The sequence below is a fragment of the Enhydra lutris genome, unplaced genomic scaffold, assembly GCF_002288905.1.
Source record: "Enhydra lutris kenyoni isolate GAN:26980312 unplaced genomic scaffold, ASM228890v2 scaffoldscaffold13, whole genome shotgun sequence".
Lineage (NCBI taxonomy): Eukaryota > Metazoa > Chordata > Mammalia > Carnivora > Mustelidae > Enhydra > Enhydra lutris.
In genome coordinates this window covers 17,735,680-17,755,798 of record NW_019154097.1, presented here as the reverse complement: position 1 = coordinate 17,755,798, position 20,119 = coordinate 17,735,680, and the positions used below count along the sequence as shown (strand labels likewise).

The window sequence follows — 20,119 nt, the reverse complement described above, 5'->3', positions numbered from 1 at the left end:
ATTTCTATTGAAACCAAAAGTAAAATGGAAAAAAAATAACTAAGGACCAATAATTAAAGGATAACAGTTTTAGAAAAAGTTATGAAATTTTGATTTTTTGCAAGTAGGCAAAAAAAAATCATTCATCATAACTCAAAGTTCTGAAATGATTCTTACATATAGGGAAAAATGTGAGTGGCAGAATCAACATGTGTTTGAGAATGAAATGTTATTGTCCTTCAAAATAATTCTCCAGAAGTCACCCAGAGTGATCTTGTCACATACCTTAACTTGAGCATTTTCCCTGTTCTCACTGTTTTAAGGATAAACTCCTAGCTTTTGAATGTGGCCTATCCAGTCTTCGTGGTTTTGGTACCCACTTACTTTTCTAGCCTCACCCGTCTGTACTCCAGCCAGAGTGAATGCTTGTGTTTTCACGCATGCTCTCTCCTGCCTCTGGGCCCCTCACGTGTTGGTCCCTCTGTTTTGAATGCCGTCCCCCTACGCGTACACTTCTCACTTCTGTGCATGGTTCTGGTCTCACTCTTAAATCACTTTGACCGACTGCTTCATGTCTAGGTAATGTCTCTCTTATGCGTTCTCACATAACATGGTACTCTGCCCCTTTTAATCATCTGTGTAAGACTACAATGTCTGTCAGGGTACAGGTGGAACTCTGTCTTATTCTCTATCCCCAGTATCCTGTTACCTGTCATATCCTTCTCATATCTGCAGAGGGTTGTGAAATTTTAGTGTTACAACTAGTTGGCTACAAACATGATCACCCATGGTATCGTAATGGAAAAACCAGTTCTTTAATTGGTTATATAACGTAGAGAAGGGCAGACAGTGTCAGAGCCAGTAGTAATTACCAGAATTCTCTTCCAAGGATTCTCACTTGATCCTTTGCACCACACCCTACATTAATGGGTGAAATGGGAGAAAGGTGGTAACATGGTGAAATTTAATGTGTTGAAAGCATTGCAGTGGCCAGAGTGAAATACTTAGAATTTTATTTACATATGGATTATTCAGAAAACAATCCAAACATTTTAATGTGGGAAGATGGAAGGAAAACATTGCTAGATGAGTGGACTACTTCGAAGTGCAGTAGACAAGACCACACAGATATCAGAATGAATGCCAGGTGGAACAGCTCATTCTAAATGGGGGCTTATGGAAACTACAGGAGGAAGTCATTTAACTCTATCCATTGACTCTTTTAATTATCAAGTATCTTTCAGGTATTTTGGAAGATATGATTATTGCCCAGTACTTGCCTTAAAGTAGCTTATTATGAAATGGAGCCATCTAATAACTATTCAGAAGTCAGAATGTGTGTCATGAACAAAGCATTATGGTTAATCCAGTTCTAAGTAACTGAAATTAAATGAAAATTAAAATGATCCAACATATATGTTATACAAAATGCTGTAGCTTTTCTAAAAACATTTACTTTTGGTTATGGAGGTGATGGGATTGCACTGGGTATGAATGACAGGATTTGAATGACAGTTATAAATAGGAGATACCACTGTGCAGAACAGAATGTCCTGTGATGGATATTAGCAGTAGCTTGTATGGATGCGTGAATGGGCTAAATCTATGAACATAGTGGCATTCTGGGCCAGAAAGTTTGGGAGTAGGAACTAGATTGTACTAGGACTTGAATTCCAGGCTGCAGAGATGGCCTTTGGTTAACTGCTAACTGCAGGCCTTTGGAGATTTCTGAGCAGGAAAGTGGCGTGATTGATTGAAGCTATGTTAGAGGGATATTAATTTGGAATCTGTGAACAGAAATCACCAAATGTGGAGTAACCTAGAAGAAGAGTTATACATATGGAGGTTACAGAATCAATCAAGTCATAAAATAATAAGGTCCTAGATTAGTGTAACAACAGTGGGCATGGAAAACATCACATATCCACATTTCCAAACTCCCAAAGACCTTAAAATCTTACTGAAGTGAGGTAGAGACGATGAGGGAGGGAGAATATCGAAGGCAAGTATGGCCTAAGACTTGACTCATAACTTAACACTCCTTGTAAGACCACAGGGAAATGAATTTGACAACAAACACCAAACCATACTCAGAATTTTTCTGCCTTTCTTACTGCCAAGGTTGTTCTTAGATCCAAAGTGTGCAATTTCTCTCTTTCCTTAGGACAGACTAATTTTCAGCAGTTATGCATTAGTACAGTTGTAAACATGGTTAAGATACTGGATTGGTGAATAGCTACTGCCCTAAGTCTCTTGAATGTTCCCGTACTGATCTGAGCCCTTTTCCAGGCTCGCTGGCATCTGTCCCATCGCCCAGCACCTGTAGAGGTAATACCTAGCAGACGAGTGGGCCTGTAGAATTCTGCCTCATCTTACAGCTGATGTCTGTTGTTATTGATCAACAATCATGCCATTCTGAGTTGTAATATTTTGAATAGTTCTCTTACCATGGATGGAGTTTTCTCCCAGAAGGTTCTCAAGTTCTTCAAGCAATAAACCTATACATGTCTGAATCTCAGGGACAGATCCACACTAGGTTCAAGCTGAGCTCTGTTGCACTGAAACGCATAGAATTTCACTTTTAAGTAATTGATTAATTGGTTATTTTATTTTATTTTTACTTTTACAAGAGAACACATCTGCATCTTTATTTATTCACTTTTCATTAAGTTTAAATCCTTGAGGAGTACAACATCACATGGATTCTGTGGCCAATGCCCTCAGCAAGGAGGTTGCTTCGGAATTTGTCACGAACCATGCCACTGTTTCCATGAGCACAAGTTACTTTTCCCCAGATCACTCTGGGTTTTTTGTTTTGTTTTGCTTTGTTTTTCCATCAGGAGTCACTGTGTTGTTCTTTGTTTCATACATAGAAGCGCATCTCTTGCCTAGATAGAATTAAGGTTCATCTCAAGCATAAACACCTTCAATTTTTAAGGAGAGCCTTATGTTCCCTCTGGTTCCAGAAACCCCACTTGTAGCCAGCAAAAATGGCCTTGGACCATGACCTTCCAGACATTTTTGTCATTTTTAGGAGTCCTATTTGCAGCAGGCCTCCACAGGCTCCAAAATGGCCTGCTTAACTGGTAATTTTAAAAACTATTAATACCCAGTGTTAGTGAGGTTACAATAAGATACATACTTTTAGTCCAAATAATGGAAATATAAAGTAATTTGGCAATAGGCTAATGAGTTTGAAAAGTTAATGTTATTTTGCTTAAGAAAAAAAATTCAATGGATAAAAGAAATAAGGGAACAGGGAAAGTTGTTTATAATTATAAAAAATTGGAATCCGCTTCCCAATGTGGTTTATCTTACGGTAAATTTTATTTTCTTCTTTATACGATTCTGAGTTATTGGCTATTTGAGAAAGAATAAACAAGGTTAAAGATAATGTTAAAATCTCCAATGGCCTCTCCTAAAAGTACTTGCCCACAAAATTTTTGTTGTAAAAGTTAGGATGATCTCACATTTCTTATCCAGACAGTAAACACCTTAGAACAATTAAGAACATGGAGCTTTCAACAAAAAAGGCTTTGCCTAAGTATTCTGTACTTAGCCAGGTTGTCTGTCTGTCTGTCTCTCTCTCTCTGACATATATTAATTCTTAGCAATATAATAATTTCTTTGCTGATGCATTCTCTTTCAGATAGGGTCTCTAGGATTTTATCTTTTGGTTTTTGATAGACTTGTCCTGATCCATCAGTAATCTCCTTTCCAATCTGAGCAGACGCTTCTCTTTGCAGCATGGCATCCTGCAGCCAGTGGTCCATTTGCTGAGCTGGCACCGCTCAGTTGCTCAAATTCACAATTTTGTCCAAATACACTGTCCTTCAGCCAAACAAGCTAACTGATCGCCGGAAGATTGACAGGATGCTAATTCATTTACCACAGATTCAGCTGTGCGGGATCCAAGGCAGTTAAAAGCCTCCTTATCTAATTCATGAATGAACATGGAAAGGATCTTGGCTGTCTCGTAAAAGCAAATTTCCTGGTATGCATGCCCATGTGCTTGTCTTGTCATTGTGAAAATACTAGCTATGTGTCTGGGCAACCTGGTTCTCTTCTAGGGCAGTGAATCCCTGTGCTCAAAATCCTAGCACAACTATTTGTAGGGACAGATTCCTTGTTCAGATCAAATCCCTAATGCTGAGAAGGGACCTGATGTTGTAAGAATAAAGAACCTTTCTCTGAGGGCCCAGGCACTTGCTTGGTGCCCTTCCTACATGGAACAGAAGCTAGGGCTTTTGAGTCGCATGACTCTTGAATGGCATGGTAATCTACCCAAATGGGCACCCTTAGAATTGTGTAGTAAAGAGCCTGAATGCAGTGGAAACAGCAACCTTACTCCTGTGGCCTTCAGAGGAATTTATTAACCTTTAAAGATGAATTATGCAAGGAAAAAAGGCTCTTAATACTTACCAAATTTTAAAAAATCAAACTTAGGTTATGTATATGAAGGAATTATATCAAGTGTTTGTTACTCTGTATGTTATTTATATTAGCTAAAATAGTCACCTCACAAATTAATATTTAGTGGGTAAGACGGATTAGAGAGAATGGAGGCTTCTTTGTATTTTCCAATTTCCAAACTAGGTTTGATGCTTTCATTTATTTCAGTCAAAGAATTGCACTGTCAGCTGAAGAAAAATCTAACATTAGCACATCATGAGAGCTTCAGGAATCACACTTCCAGTAATAGTAGCTGATAACCGCCAAGATGTTTCTGAAAAGAGAAAGTGCTTATTTTACCAACAACTAAAAGAGCAATTAAGAAATAATATTTGGGACATTTCCAGGAAGGAACCATTTCATATTGAAAGAAAAGAACATACCCCGGCCCTTTACCATCACTTATGAAACTTGCTCAAACCACAGTTTTGTTTCGTCTTTTCAACTTTTGCTTGGTTTTAGATGAGGAATTCTCTCCCTGGGGTATCAAAGAAGTTGATTACACCTCTCCCACTAGAATTGTGCAATGCCTTTAAATAGTTCTCCTGAAGTCTGTTTTCCATTATCATTATGAATTTCACAATACATTTCCAAATGTACTTTTGGATATTTTTATCCAAAACACTGTTCTCCAGTGTTGTCAGCTCTCAATTATTCAAACCATTTTGGAGGGTAATATTGTTAAGATGACTTCCTTTTTAGGTAATATTTTAAAAATAAATCATAAAATCTGTAAACAGAATCTGACTGCTCATATGGAAGTTTCCTTTAACTTACTTTCTAGTATTATTCTGTTTATGGAAACATCAAATATTAGCATTGAAATGGTCGTAGTCCTCATTAGTTGTAACTTGTGCATTTTGTAGGAAGAGAAAAGAAAGTCGCTTGCCAGTGACCGCAAAGCTCATCAGTAGAAGAGCCAAGGTTGCAACTCGGTTGTCTTGACCCCAAGGGCAGTGTCCTTTCGCTTCACCCAGTTGTTATTCTCTCTGACTTTAGTCCTCCCTCCACATTAAACCCACCTCCCCCTTCCAACACAGCTTGTTTTTCCTTGCCCTCCTTTGATTGAGTGACTGTTGGTCAGGAAATGGGATGGCTAATGACTAGGTCACATCATTGGAAGACTCTCGGAACAGGCAAGAGCAGGTTGCCCCCTGAGAGAGAGAGACAGGTACATGTGTTCCATTCAGTGGGACATGTGCCAGAGCAGAGGTAAGGGTAATGTACTCTGGGGGCTCAGAAACGTAGCCACCAAAATCTGAAAAAGTTGGAGGAGCTTTGGAGAATGAATTAGCCTTGAAGGATGCTGGAGGTTCACTCAGACAAAGGAAAGCACGTGCAAAGGCAGAAGCTAAGTGGAAGAAAGAGAGGTAATATCTACCAAGCACTACAGCATCAACCAGGCCTCCAGGAAGGAAGTATAATTATCTCTTTTATTGTCGAGAAAGTTAGGATTAGCTGGGGACCTTATTCTGAAATTTACTGAACGCTAACTACATGTCAGATAGTGTTGCTTTACTCACATTATTTCAGTTAATCTGAACAATAAAATTTATAATGGAGGTACTGCTCATATTACACACAAAGGAACCACGTCTCAGAGAAACGAAGTCGTTCAAACTCCCAAGTCCAGTACATTGATGGGGGCGGGGTGGGGGGAGCCTAGTGCAAAACTAGGCTGTCCTTGATTCTGAAGCAGGTTCTAACCAGAATATGGAATTCACGGGTCCTTTATAGCAGGCATACAGGAAGGTTGCAGATGGAGCAAAGATGTCCTTATATGTCAGAGTGAAGAGAGTGGGCCTCATCCTTCTGGTATAGTTTTTAAGTAGAAAGTTATTTGATCGGATTTATATTTTAGGAAGATGTTGAGGCAGCAACATTCATGGTGGAATGGAGTAGAGTTGGAGGCTGAGGAACCAGTAAAGGACTTTGTAAGAACCTGGATGAGAGATCGTAGGTCCAGATCTAAGACAGGGCAATGCTGATGGAGGAAGGAGGAGAAATGCAGAGGATTTTTAAGGAATAAAATCCAAACAGCATGGTTTTCATTTGGATTTTTGGAAGAGATAGAGGGAGAAAGAGGAATCAAAATGATCTCTGAGGTGAGAGAACCAGTAACGGTGACATGAAATATAACATCTGTGACAATGACTTTCTTTTGCATGTAATTTTAATTTACTTTTAGTTGTTTTTGCACAATACCTATTCAGCGTAGCAAAACTAGAAAATGGAGATCAACAAAAATGAACCTGAAAGTCTCATAATTCTATCATGCATATATAGCCTTAAAGATCATTTCCTTGAAGTCTTATATATGTATTTTTTCGCCAAAAAGGATCACATAATACATAATGGTGTTTGAGACGTGCTTTTTTTTTTTTTTTTTCACTCAACTACATAATTTGGATGATTTTCTGTGTTAAGAATTGTATTTTATGGCTAATATTCCACCGGATGATGTGTCATAAGAATTTAACAAACTCCCCATCTCTTGGCATTTGTGTTATAGCCAGTGCTGAGTGTGTAATGATAAACAACAATTATACATACATATTTACTAACCTTTACTTGGGACAACTTCTTAGAAGTAAAATGCTTTGCTAAAAGGAAAGCTCCTTTTGGGGCTTTTGATGTCTACCCTCCGGTTGTCCTAGAGGAAGAGAACCTGTTTGCTTACCTGCTTACTGGCAATCAGCGGTATTAACATGCTTTAAAAATTCTGCCAAATTAGGGGTGCCTGGGTGGCTCAGTGGATTAAAGCCTCTGCCTTCAGCTCAGGTCATGATCCCAGGGTCCTGGGATTGAGCCCCAATCAGGCTCTCTGCTCCGAGGGGAGCCTGCTTCCTCCTCTCTCTCTGCCTGCCTCTCTGCCTGCTTGTGATCTCTATCTGTCAAATAAATAAATAAAATCTTTAAGAAAAAAATTCTGCCAAATTAAAAAGTGGCTATCACTTTGCATTTCTTTATCATGAGTGAGGTTAAACTGTTTATTCTGTGACTATTGGTTATTTTCATTTTTTCTGTAGGAAATTTCTAGTTCTCATTCTTTGTCAACTTTTTTATTGGAGTATTCATTTCTTTTTTCATGCTTTGGAAAAAGCTCTTTATGTATCTGATTTTTGTTTCTCCTTAAGGTAATAATAATATAAATTTAAAAAAATATTTAGAGTATCTTTGTACATCCACTTATTTTTACCTGTGAGTCGGCTTATTTTAGGTGTGTATCTTATCAACAGGATTAAATTAACCCATGGTTATTATTTATTATAGATGATATCTTTGGGTTTCTTATATTAGTTTATGATTTTTAAAAAGATTTTCTTTATTTACTTACTTGAGAGAGAGAATGCTTGAGTGAACAAAATGGGCAGAGGGAGAGGGGGAAGCAGGCTCCCCCCTGAGCAGGGAGCCTGATTCGGGGCTTGATCCCAGGACCCTGGAATCATGACCTGAGCTGAAGGCAGAAGCTTAACCAACTGAGCCACCCACGTGCCCCAGTTTATGCTGTTTTGTTTTTCATTCTTTCTGCTATTTCTTTTATTTTCCCAATGTTTTTCTATCTTCGTTCTTTGGGATTTTTTCTTCTTCCACTGATTTGGAGGTTACATATTCTTTTTCTAGTCATAGTTATTTGTGTTTTTTTTAATGTACAAATGTGACCCTCAGTTTTTCTTTCATTTTTATCATATTGATGTATATAAAAAGAAATGAGAACTTTCCCTTGTTCTCTTCCCATTCATCTCCCAATTTTTTTATATTGTGCAAAGCTTATTTTCTTCTTTCGATCACGTCTTTCTTTTTAAGAAGGAAACTTACTTGATTTTTTTTCATTTTTGCAATTTTAGAAAGATGTATAGCAATATACTATATGTCCTCCTAGTTTCTTAAGCTCAAGCAGTTTATTAAAAACCATTTCTTCCCATACTTGAGTTTTTAATTTTGATTTCTTTTCAGTCAGTAAAATGCATCTTTATTTCCAGGAGCCATGCATATCCTTCAATGGCTTTCTTTCTTTCTTTTTTTTAAGATTTTATTTATTTGACAGAGAGAGACACAGCAAGAGAGGGAACACAAGCAAGCGGAGTGGGAGAGGGAGAAGCAGGCTTCCTGCTGAGCAGGGAGCCCTATGCAGGCCTCAATCCCAGGACCCTGGGATCATGCCCTGAGCCCGAGGCAGACGCTTAACAACTGAGCCACCCAGCCACCCCTTCAATGGCTTTCTCTTCCTCATATTTACCAATAGCTTGCCCAGATACAGGATTTAGGGTTCATTATAATTTTTCCACATACCTATATATCTTACTTCCATTCTTTCTCCTGCCATTTATTTTTGCACAGGAGAAATGAAATATTAACTTGATTTTCCCATTTATAAATATTTTGGTTTTCTTTCCTAGATGATTGCTTTTCCTTTATCCTGGGTGTCAAATCACTTTTTATTAATTTTGCCTAAACTTGATGAGTTTTTTTTGCCAAATCTTCAAGTAAGGAATATATTCTTGCATTACTATCACAACTAGTACTTTTCCTAGGTCTACTCAGTTCTGTTGTTCTGGAATTTTATGGCTTCTTTTTACTGTCTCAAAAGACAAGTTTAATTTTGTTGTTACAATTTGTATTTTCTTCTCCATCTGTGTGTTTATCTTAATCATTTTCTCCTACAGCTGCTAACTTCTGTTTAAAGGAGACCACACTGTCTTGCATCTTCTTGAGGATCTGCGCAAATATTTACTGAACTTTTGCTAGAAATACTCAACAATATGAATAATTCAATGATAATTAAGTATTTAATACTGTGATACTTTAATGCAATGTTCTCTTTCTGCTGAAGTATTTTTCCTGCCTGCTTAGTCTCAAAAATGCTGTTAACTATCAATTCATGTATCATTAATTTATATGAAATGGACTTCTCCAGCTTGCCCATCTGGGACATACAAACCAGAAGGTTCTCCAGGAGGAATCGGCACTTGCCTTCCATGTCCTGATGAAAATCACACTTCTCCACCTGGAAGTACATCTCCGGAAGACTGTGTCTGCAAGGAGGGATATCGGGCATCTGGCCAGACCTGTGAAGGTAAGTCTCCCACCTCTGGCAGATAGGAAATATAAAAGCTGATCTCTTTGAGAGGAATGATGCTGATGTTTCCATCTAATTCATTTTAAGTGATCTTTAATATTCATTTCTCTAATCTTAGGAGAAGTTCTCTGTTTTTATTAAGTAGCATTTCTTATCATTGCACACATCTGTAATCTTGCTCCAGAGAAACTGGATCCAAGACCCTAGGAGTGATAGAACCATAAAACCAGAAAGATTTAGTACTTGAAAAAGATCTCATACGAACTTAAAAGCCACAAATCTAACAACAGTTTGGTAACAAATGAGCTGGTTTTGGCTCTGGTGATATTTAAATCTATTTAAAGAGAATATTTTTGTGATATGGTATCTTGATAGTATTCATATCAAAAGTTAAATTGATTTAATTAACCTGTAACATGTACAAGAGGCTGTGGAATCTGTAGCAGATGTACTTTGTTGGACTTATTCCTTGTTTCATGCCACCTTAATTAAGAAGGAAAATAAATAATGACATACGAATATCAAGAACTAGAAAATCTCATATCCACATAGATATCAAAATAAAACATTTTAAAGCTTAAGAAAGACTCTTTAGTCTGTTTAAAAAGTTTAATTGGAAGTAAATACATACCTAATAGGAGTGAGATGTAAGGGTTCTTCCAAATATGCACTTAGAAATTGAAATGCAGTAAATAGAAATGATGTGGGTAATTTCACTGTGTGTCTAAAGTGTCCTCTTAAACAAACAAAGAAAAGGAGACTGCTTCAAAGGTTTATTTTGCTTTTTTATTTTCTTTCTGTAAATGTTAGTTGTCCACTGCCCTGCCCTGAGGCCTCCTGAAAACGGTTACTTTATCCAGAACACTTGTAACAACCACTTCAATGCAGCCTGTGGGGTCCGATGTCACCCTGGATTTGACCTCGTGGGAAGCAGCATCCTCTTGTGTCTACCCAGTGGTTTGTGGTCCGGTTCAGAGAGCTCCTGCAGAGGTATGCAAACTGCCGGTTCACATTGTTTATTGATTGCCTTGCTTGATTTCCTTGACTTAAATTTTAATGGACCAGTGAAGTTCTTTGTTTCTTTTAATTTCATAGACCACAGACCTCAGAAAGAAAAGATTATAGGACATCTGAAATCAGAACTACCAAGTTCAATTGACCACATCATCATAAACTATCCCCTTTATGTTTCTTTCATGAACAAGCAAAGAGCAAAGAAAGGCCCTTCCTGGGAAGGAAATGTACAGGTTATCCAAACCTCAGATTTTAAGTAGCCAAGGCAGGGTGCCAAGGAGAGTTTTGGAATGCTTGGAATGGGGGCTTTGATGACTAATGTCATTGGAGGGCTGGGTCCCGCAACAGGATTGGTGAGCTGAATTGTATGTCTCCAGCCGTTTCTCGGATTAGACAGTGTGCTATAGAAAGTGGGAATTCGCTAAAAATGAGATCCCAAAGAGCCTAGTCAGCCCAACAGAAACAGGGACATATGGTACCTCAAGTAGAACCTAAGGCTCTCACATCGAAAAAAGAGAAAAAACAGATGGAACAGTACGTTAGTTTACCTTCACTCTTGCCATCTCTAAGATCTCTTTTCCTACTTCTTAGAACTATTGCATACTCAAAACTTCCTAAGGTTTCTTTCTTTTTTTTAAATGAGTCCAGTTTTTTTTTTATATTTATTTATTTGAGAGAGAATGAGAGAGAGCAAGTGGGGGAAGAGGCAGAGGGAAAGAATTTCAAGCAGACTCCCTGCTGAGTGCAGAGCCCAATGCTGGGCTTGATCTCATGACCTGAGATCATGACCTGAGCTGAAACCAAGAGTTAGACACCCAACTGACTGAGCCACCCAGGTTTCACAAGTAGGGTTGGGAGAGAGAGGTATCTAAGAAAAGAGGGGAGTAAGCCGAAGGACTTGAGAATCTCTTCCCATCAAGCTTCTGAATACAGTATTTATCCCCTGCCTAGAGTTTCCAGATGAAACACAGAACACCCACTGAGATGCAGGTTTTAGATACACAACAATTTTTAGTATAACTAAGTCCGATATAAGGTGTGGGACTTACTTATACTAAAAATGAGGTGTTGATTTTCTAAAACTCAAATTTACCTGGATCTCCTTATTTGTTTGTTTGTCTTGTAAAATATGGCAATCTCACCCCTACCACATCCCTCAGGCATCTTTTGGTACTACACTTTGGGATTTGATTTCTCCAGGATCCCACATCATATAGCTCCCTGGAGTATGGTGAGGAGTTTCCTCTTGGCTCTTGTATCCATAAGGGAAGGCGACCCACTCAGACTCTGAGGTCATTTGTGAGCCCAGGAGCCCACCACTGTGGTGATCAGCTGCCAACATTGAACCCATCCATTCATATGAATCTGCTTAACTTAGGTCCCAACCCATATCCTTCTCTGTATCTACAAAAAAAGAAGAAATCAGCAAAATTATACAAGGGGGGCCTGAAAGAAAAGGGGAACAAATGGAATCACAGTGCTAAATAAGGCCAGGATGCCAAGAAATGGGAGAAATCTGAAAACAAAAGGATTTCTGGAGGGAAAAAAAATAAAAAGGTTACAAACACAATGACTGGACATAAAGCCAAATTAATAAGTCAGGAAACCAACTCAAGAAACTTCTAAAAGTAGAGCAGAATTTCAAAGATTAAAAAAATGTGAAGGAATAAAGTGAATGAGAATCATCCCAGGCAATAGACTCTTCTCAGATTAGGAATCCAGAGAGAGAATGGAGTGAAGGAGGGTATATCCTCAAGCTGAAATCTTGAAAATACACACAACTAACAGCTTTGATATTCAGCTTAACATCACTTAATGAGTGCTAGAAAAAGAATTATTGCAAACAGATCCATGTCTGGAAGTAATCTTAGTGAAATATCTGAATGCCCTGGAAGAATGGAAAATTGTCTCCGTTTCACACTCAGAAATAAATAACACTACCTACAAAGGAAAGAGGATCAGACTTGAGCCTCTTATTAGCCATTGCAGATATGAGAAGATGAGAGTTATGTTGCCAGGATTCTGAGAGAAAAGAATCAGACCCTAGATTTCCAAACTCAGACAAGCTACTTACTGTTCATGTGGGAAGGCCAAGGAAAGACATTTTCAGTCCTGCAGTCTCCAGTGGTAAAAAGCCACATGCCATTACCAAAAAAGTGAATCATAGAAAGCTACTTAGATATATTCCTGTAGATAGTCTTATCTCTACCCCTTCTTCCACATACTTCATGGCAGAGGGTGGAAAGTATTACATTTTAACTCTCCACTTACTGGCCTTCCAAAGAAGAGTGAGAGAAGCAAGTAGACAACCCCTTTAGGATAAGTTCCGACCCCTGCCTCTTTACCTTCCATAGTCCATACCCTGAGCCTCAGATCCTGCACTAAATCCATAAGAAATGGCCATGTCCTCTCAGGAAGCCATGCTTTTACAGGTTGTTCCCACAGCTCTGAGTGTCTGATAGGCCTGCCTTTGCTCTTGGTCCCTACATACAAACCCTCTGCTGTCATCAAACTTCTCGGCCTGGGTGGGATGACCTCTGACTTCTGTATGCATGTCCACCAATCTGTTCTCCCCTGATTTAGAGGCCTTGTGCTATGTGTGTGTTGGGGTCAGTCAGGGAAGCTTGGTCACCCTGAGTGTCACAGGATAAGGGATTTATTTTATGAATCAGACCTTACACAATTTTGGAAGAACTGGCAAACTGAAGTCTAGAAGAGAAGTTGGAGCATCAGAGGTGTTACTACCAACTCAACCTGTGAGGCCAAGCCAAATGTGTTAGGAGGTCTAAGAGAAGCTTGTGTAAGCACACCCCATGGCTCCACAGCCAAGAACCTGGCAGTGATCTTGGAGCCTTCTTAGGTCAACAGAGTTTGCAGTTGGGACTTGGAATGGAGGCGAGCAAAGACAAGCTGGAACCCATGGGACTTGTCTACATTTGTCCATCACTGAGTCTGGCTGCAGTGACCACTGCTTCCCTTACTGCTTTCTAAAATCCAGGACAGGTTCATCTTTTGACTAACCCTAACCTGGCATACAGTAAGGAGATTCTGACAGCCTATTTCTCAGCTTAACCAATGTTTTATAATACAACCAACACACTTAACTTTTATTAATCAACTGGTCTATCACCATTGCTCGACTGTTAGTTTTTTATGAGCAGAGAATGTATCTTTTCCTGTCAATTCTTGGTTATACCTCTAGTGAATGATCAATAATGTGAATTTGGCAAATACACATATTGACACATGCACTGATAAGTAGGTGTGTCAGTGGTCTGCCTGTGTCGCTTTCCATTATGCATTTTCATTTTAAAAAAAAATTCCTGTTCTTATTTATGCAATTTCAGTTGATATTCTAATATAAATAAAACAATTTTAATCAAAAGACAGATGAAATGGGATCATGGATCTAACTAAAATCCATTCGTTTCATCCCCAAAGCTGCTGCCTAACTTACCAGCGTACAGAGCTGTCCCAAATGAAGATACTTAATCCCTTCCTCTAGCTCATCTTTAGTGAATTTAGTTACTTGAGATATTGTTCTTTGAAAATATTCTGTATTTCTTTAATTCTAAAACATTTTCCCCCCACATTTTAACATCTCTAAAAACTAAGATGCACCTTAAAATCAGTGGTATTAAGTCTTTTCACAGATAATATTGTTTCTTTATTAGTGGCACATAAAATAATGGTGTGCCTCATAACTGGAGCATCTGGGATTCGGTGAAATATGGCAGCTGCATGGGGATTCACTTCGGTCTTAGGGCGGGTAACATGGAGAAAACAGCGTTTTAGGATCTAATTTAAATCTAATTGTAGGAACAGTACCATTTTAGTTATGTTATCTTTTTCTTGAAAATCTTTCCGAAACTGAAACAGAAATGAAAGATCAGGGTAAGATATAAAGACTTTTATAAATTTCATGTTGCATTGTTAATGTCTTATAGTGTTGAATAATAATAGGCTTGAGTCTTATTCCTCCTTTGTATTCATCATAAAGCATTTATACTCTTTTTAAAATTTTATCTGAATTATACACTTATTTCTAAACTTGTAAGGATTTTTTTATGGTTTCCTAATGATGACTCACTAAACCACAACATCATAGAAAATTACATTTTGTGATAGAATTTTTCCTGAGAAAATGCTCCAATCAACAATGAGAGTACTACATTTAACATCAGATTTATTTTATTTTCAGTATAGATACTATTACAATTTGGAGATTGGCAGGAACTGCTTAACTGGGGGGAAAAATCCAATTAGCCTTTAAAATGAGAACCAGAGCAGTTCTCACATTGTCTACCACTTACTAGACCGTTTTCTTGAAGGAGTAAATTGCTATTTTCTAAAAAGACCAAACAAATATTTAAGGATTGCTTTAACATGGATGTACATCAAGAAACATGTATTGTGAATTTTTCAGCTTGTTGAAATAAAAAAAAATTTTTTTAACTGAAACTAATAAATAAGCATGTTTCTATTAAAAACATTCTTGGTTGAAAAGGAATATAAGATGTTTAAGCACTAAATAGGAATTCTTGCATATGCTTTGTTTCCCAGAGGAGCAATGAAAGTTTATTAAAACCAGCATTTGAGAAACAATATAATTTGTATGTGCATGAAACACCAACTCTAATTTACTGTCAGTACTCTTGAGAGATGTTGCAAATCCATTTCGTCTTGAGTTGGAAAGCTGGAGTGATTTTGGTAGCTTATTACATCTAAAAGTAGTTGTTTAATATGATTTTCCGGATCCTATATATTTTGATCATAGGCATTTGTCTGTTCACCTTTTTAATCCAGCGGTCACTTGGCATTCTGCCACATATGGTGGACACACTCAATGAAAGTCAAAATGTGGAAGGCAGATCACTTCTGTGAACCTGATACGCTCAACAATGATTTTACTTATATGATGGACACATTCAATAAAAATCTAGATGTGGAAGGCAAAATACGTCTACTCATCTGTCATCAGTAGTTGACTTTGGTCCAAATCATCCCAGGAATGGAAAGGCTAAGGCTTGTGGTTTAATCTTTAATTTGAGTCTTGAATTTTCTCTAAGAATAATCAATCCTAAATATGTATATTTAATGCACCCAATATTTATGCTCTGCTGACTAATATCATTTGAATGGGTTCCTTCAGAATAGATCCTGCCAGACAGTGACTTAAGCAGAATATGCACTGAACAATTTTCCTAACTTCCTTTCCTCTTATTATACAGTTAAGCTTTCATCATAAATATATTCTTGATATGAGAAATTCACAAATACAGAAATGTAGAAGAAAAAAATATCATACCCAGAGTCCCCCCAGATTCTTAAGTCCCAAATTATTTTGTTCAAAAATATCTAGAAATTGCCATGTTTTCTTCTGGCCTTTAGTGTTACATAAGTGTTATTGTTGATAATAGAATTTTGTTCTTTTGCAGAGGTTATTTGTGTGTGTGTGTGTGTGTGTGTGTTTGCTATGCCCGATGCTTATAGGATTAAATCTGTGAGCAAATGAGTATATGTGAACATCCTTTCACATATACTTTTTTCCTCTCCATATCTCTGTTTATGACAGGGATGTACATAACCTCTGACTGAAAGGGTAAATCTCCACGGGGCTCTGCGGCCTCCCTCCCCCCACCTTTCTTCCCTATTCCCCTGTTCCTCCTTTACCTTTCCCTTCCCATTTTTCAGCTTCCCCTCCCTTCTCTGCACTGTCCTTCCCACTACTCCTTTCCCTTTTCTCCACTCCCCTCCTCCTCTTCTACCTACCTTCCCTTTGCCTTCTCTTCCCTTTCTTCTCCTCTTTTCTTATTCTCCCACTTCCTTTCTCCTTCACTCTTTCCGTCCTTCCTCCGATTGGAAATCCTGAACAGAGTGAGTTTAAACTAGAACTGGAGGAAAAGAGCTGTAGAAAGAGTAACTCTTTAGAGATAATTTTCTCTACAGAACATGTGAAAGATTGGAGATCCCAGGAGGGTGTAGAAATTGATGGAGTTGAAGGAGTGACCCAAGGAAGTGAGTGACCCAAGAAGATAGGAGGTTGTTGTCAGAGAGTGGGTTGCTTAGGCTGGCCTAAGCAAGGCCTATAGGCTGGCCTATAGCAAGGCCTAGGGGATAAGGCAATGGAAGGGAGGCTGAGGTAGGGTGAAGGATATGTTTATTGGAGGAGAGGAGGTAACGAATATAACTCCCGGATACTGGAATGATCTTCTACATAGAATATATGAAATCACCAATGTGTGTGTGTATGTGTGTGTGAGAGAAAGAGACAGAGAGAAACAGAGAAAGAAAGAGAGAGAATAAATCTTAAAAGAATAAGCGGCCCAGAGGTCAGCAGGGAATTGGGGGGAAAGAAAAGATGTTGAGTATTTACTATGACATTTTGTGGGAACTGCAGTGTTTTAGAAAGAAAAGAGGAAGGGAGACGCAAAAATCTGGGAAGTCCCAAGGAGCAAAGAGGACACTTCTCTCACCTGCAGGCCTTGGTGTACAGACGGTGAGATTTTTGATTAGGATAAGAATGTGAAAGAAAAGTTGGCAAGTGAAGGTTAGGATAGGAGAGGATTTATTGAAGACCCATCATGTATTCCAGAGGGCAGGTGCAAGACTGTGAATTAGATTTGGGTTAGAACTACATGGGGGTGACCCGGGTAGATGAGGGTTAACTTTGGAGCCTTGGGCATCCCAAGAGAGTGTCAGAAACAGGAATATAGGATTGTCATGGTGTTAATTGAGATAGAACCTAAGACAATTTATGGGATTTGGGTGGGCTGGGCAGTGAGGATGATCTTGCTGGGACTGCTTAGAGCACAGATGCTTCTTGGGGACCTGCAGAGGCAGACAGTCTGAGTGTCCTCTTGGACCTTCTGTGTTGTAGTATTGAGGCTGAGGAGTTAGAATTAGCAGTACTAGGAAAATGCATGTTTCTCTAGATACCCTGTGGCACTTCTACTGATGGGGATGAGACTGACCGGGGCACAGGGGGCATTTCCAGGATCAAGGGTTTAGTAAATATGCCTGGCTGCTCTCTCGTGGTGGTTTTGAAGCTGATAGATAAAGGAATCGTGGCCCCAGTGGTACCAGCTCACTTCTCAGACCAGGGAAATGTGATCCTAGGCCACAAGCTCTACCTCTGAGCAGGGTTGGAGCACATACAAATCACGTGAGCTGACAGAAGGGAGAGATCTTTCCCTAGGAAATTAGCAAAGGAAAAATGAATGGCTACTGGGCACAGGAAATTGGGAATTATGTACAGCTACTGGTATCAAAGATCCAAGTAGTATAGTCCTAAACCAATTAAGAGTTTATTTTTCTCTCATCTAAAAGTAGAAGAGAAGCAGGTAATCCTAACCTGGTGTGATAGCTCCATTGTCATCAGAGACCCAGGCTTCTTTAATTTTTTTGCTCTACCATCTTAGGGCATGATAGTTATCCTATAGGAGTATTCTCTACTTGCACTGTGATATGCTAGGGTACTATCCCTCATGTCCATAGTTTAGGACTAAGAAGGAAGAGGAGAGGAAGGCAAAAAGCACTCTCAAGTGAAAGAGTCTCCATTCAAAACTTTTCCAGACATCCCATACAACTTCAGCTCACAGCTCATTGCCTCTCATTTGTTGCACTGGTAGTGGGCAATTGTTACCTTCTAGCTGTGTGTATTCTATGCTGAATAAAACTGGGAAGAATGTTACTGGGTAGGCAACTGGCTGTCTTTGCCACAGCAGCAAAAATGCACAAATAAAACAATCTTAATGCGTAAGTCAAAATTTAGCATCGTGAGCTAGATTTGCAATCAGTGTCTTGGGAGAAAGGGATGAAAAAGCTAAAAGGGCCAGAGTTATGATCAGAGAGTAGGATATTCTCTTTAAGATTGCAGAGGCTGGGCAGCTTTGTAGAGGCTGGGACCATTAAGAGGCCCAGGATATACCCATATATGCATGAGACCTGAGGATGGTTTAATCATGAACCTGAATCCCTGTCCTGGCACAGACTCCTTGTAGCCTTTGGATTCATTCATACAATCCTTGTTGGATTGTAGCCTGGAAAATCACAGCCAAGGCCTAGCCAAGGTTGCAGAGACCTCCCATTGTCAGCCACCTCCAATCTACAGATGTCAGCATCCATCTAGGACGAGACTCCTTAGATAGCTTAAGTGTCCCACCTGTGGGCAGGGGCCAAGCACAGTGATTTTGCTTGGGCAGAGCATCTGATGAAACACATTCTTTTAAGGGTCCCACACTAGCTCAGAACCTAATGGTGCGTTATTTACTATTTGCCATCTTAAGAAAAGGCATGTTCTTGCTTTCAATGTGTAGGCATTATTAAACTTACAATTTTTGTGTTTATTTAGTAAAATGTGACCTAGTTATTTTCATTTTATATAGTACGAACATGCCCTCATCTCCGCCAGCCCAAACATGGCCGCATCAGCTGTTCCACTGGGGAAATGTCCTACAAGACAGTGTGTTTGGTTACCTGTGATGAAGGGTACACACTAGAAGGAAGTGCTAAGCTAACATGCCAAGCGAACGCCCAGTGGGATGGCCTAGAACCCCGGTGTGTGGGTAAGTCCTTGAAGGCAGGGTGCCTCTGGTGATTATTTCTCTGGCTCTAGGATTTTCCTCTTTTCTGTGAAAACCTGGAACTAAAATTGATTCCTAATGAATATAATGGCTACACCTCCATATATACAGGTGCACAGAGACACAGGTACGTAAACGAATACACCGTTTTATTCCTCTCCACTGGTAAAAAGACTTCTACACCAGGTTCCCATTTTCCAAGTCACTGAAGTTTACAGCTTCAAATAGTGATTTTTTTTTTTAAACTGGGGCCAATTTGGATGGATTTTGTAAACAGCATGCACTGTGATCCCATGCTTTGCTAAATACCATTACTTTCACCTTGTTGATGAAAAGACAAGATTATGAACCAGTGAATCTTGGCATAGACCGTAACATTCTGTTTCATCGGAAGATTTTTTTGCCTTGTCCTTCATGAAGAGTTGTGACATCTCACTACTGAAATTGGGTCCAGAATGAATAAATTCAGGAGCTTTTCCAGTCTGCTGCTCCTTATACACTGTACATACAAATAACAGTGGTAATAATAATGATGATGCTGAGAGGGTCACTGCCATTTAGTGAATCCTTATTGTATGTCACATACAGGATACCTAGGAGTGTAGCAGGTGTATAATTAAATTGATGTAGAAGTGTTGGAGTTCAGAGCCGACAGCCAAGAAAGAATTCTCATGAAGTCTTCAGTGCTACAAGGTGGTTTTATTAAAGCACAGGGATAAGACCCGTGGGCAGAAAGAGCTGCGCTGGGATTATGAGGGGTGACTGATCATGTACTTTGAATTTGGGAGGGGGTTAGGGAAAGCACAGGTCTCCCAGGTATTTTGGAAACAAGGTTTCTAGGAATCTGATGGGACTAGCTATTGTTAGGAAAGGTGATTTATTACTGTTTAATAAAAACTCAGTCATGGGACCCTTCAGATGTGTATCGGGGGCCATATGCTTGGAGGATGATTACTAACATATATCTTGGGGGGTAGAGATAAAGGGAGTTTCCAAAGGAACTTTTATA

The 20,119-nt window shown here is 39.0% G+C and overlaps 1 protein-coding gene across 1 annotated transcript in view; it reads left to right on the top strand.

Annotated features, from left to right (window-relative positions):
* Positions 1-20,119, top strand: part of LOC111145837 (sushi, von Willebrand factor type A, EGF and pentraxin domain containing 1) — a 209,004-nt gene that overhangs the window by 44,805 nt on the left and 144,080 nt on the right. Inside the window, exons 4-6 of the mRNA XM_022501101.1 lie at positions 9,350-9,508; positions 10,322-10,501; positions 18,913-19,092. Of these exons, the coding sequence (XP_022356809.1) occupies positions 9,350-9,508; positions 10,322-10,501; positions 18,913-19,092 (519 nt within the window). The remainder of the gene's footprint in view (positions 1-9,349; positions 9,509-10,321; positions 10,502-18,912; positions 19,093-20,119) is intronic.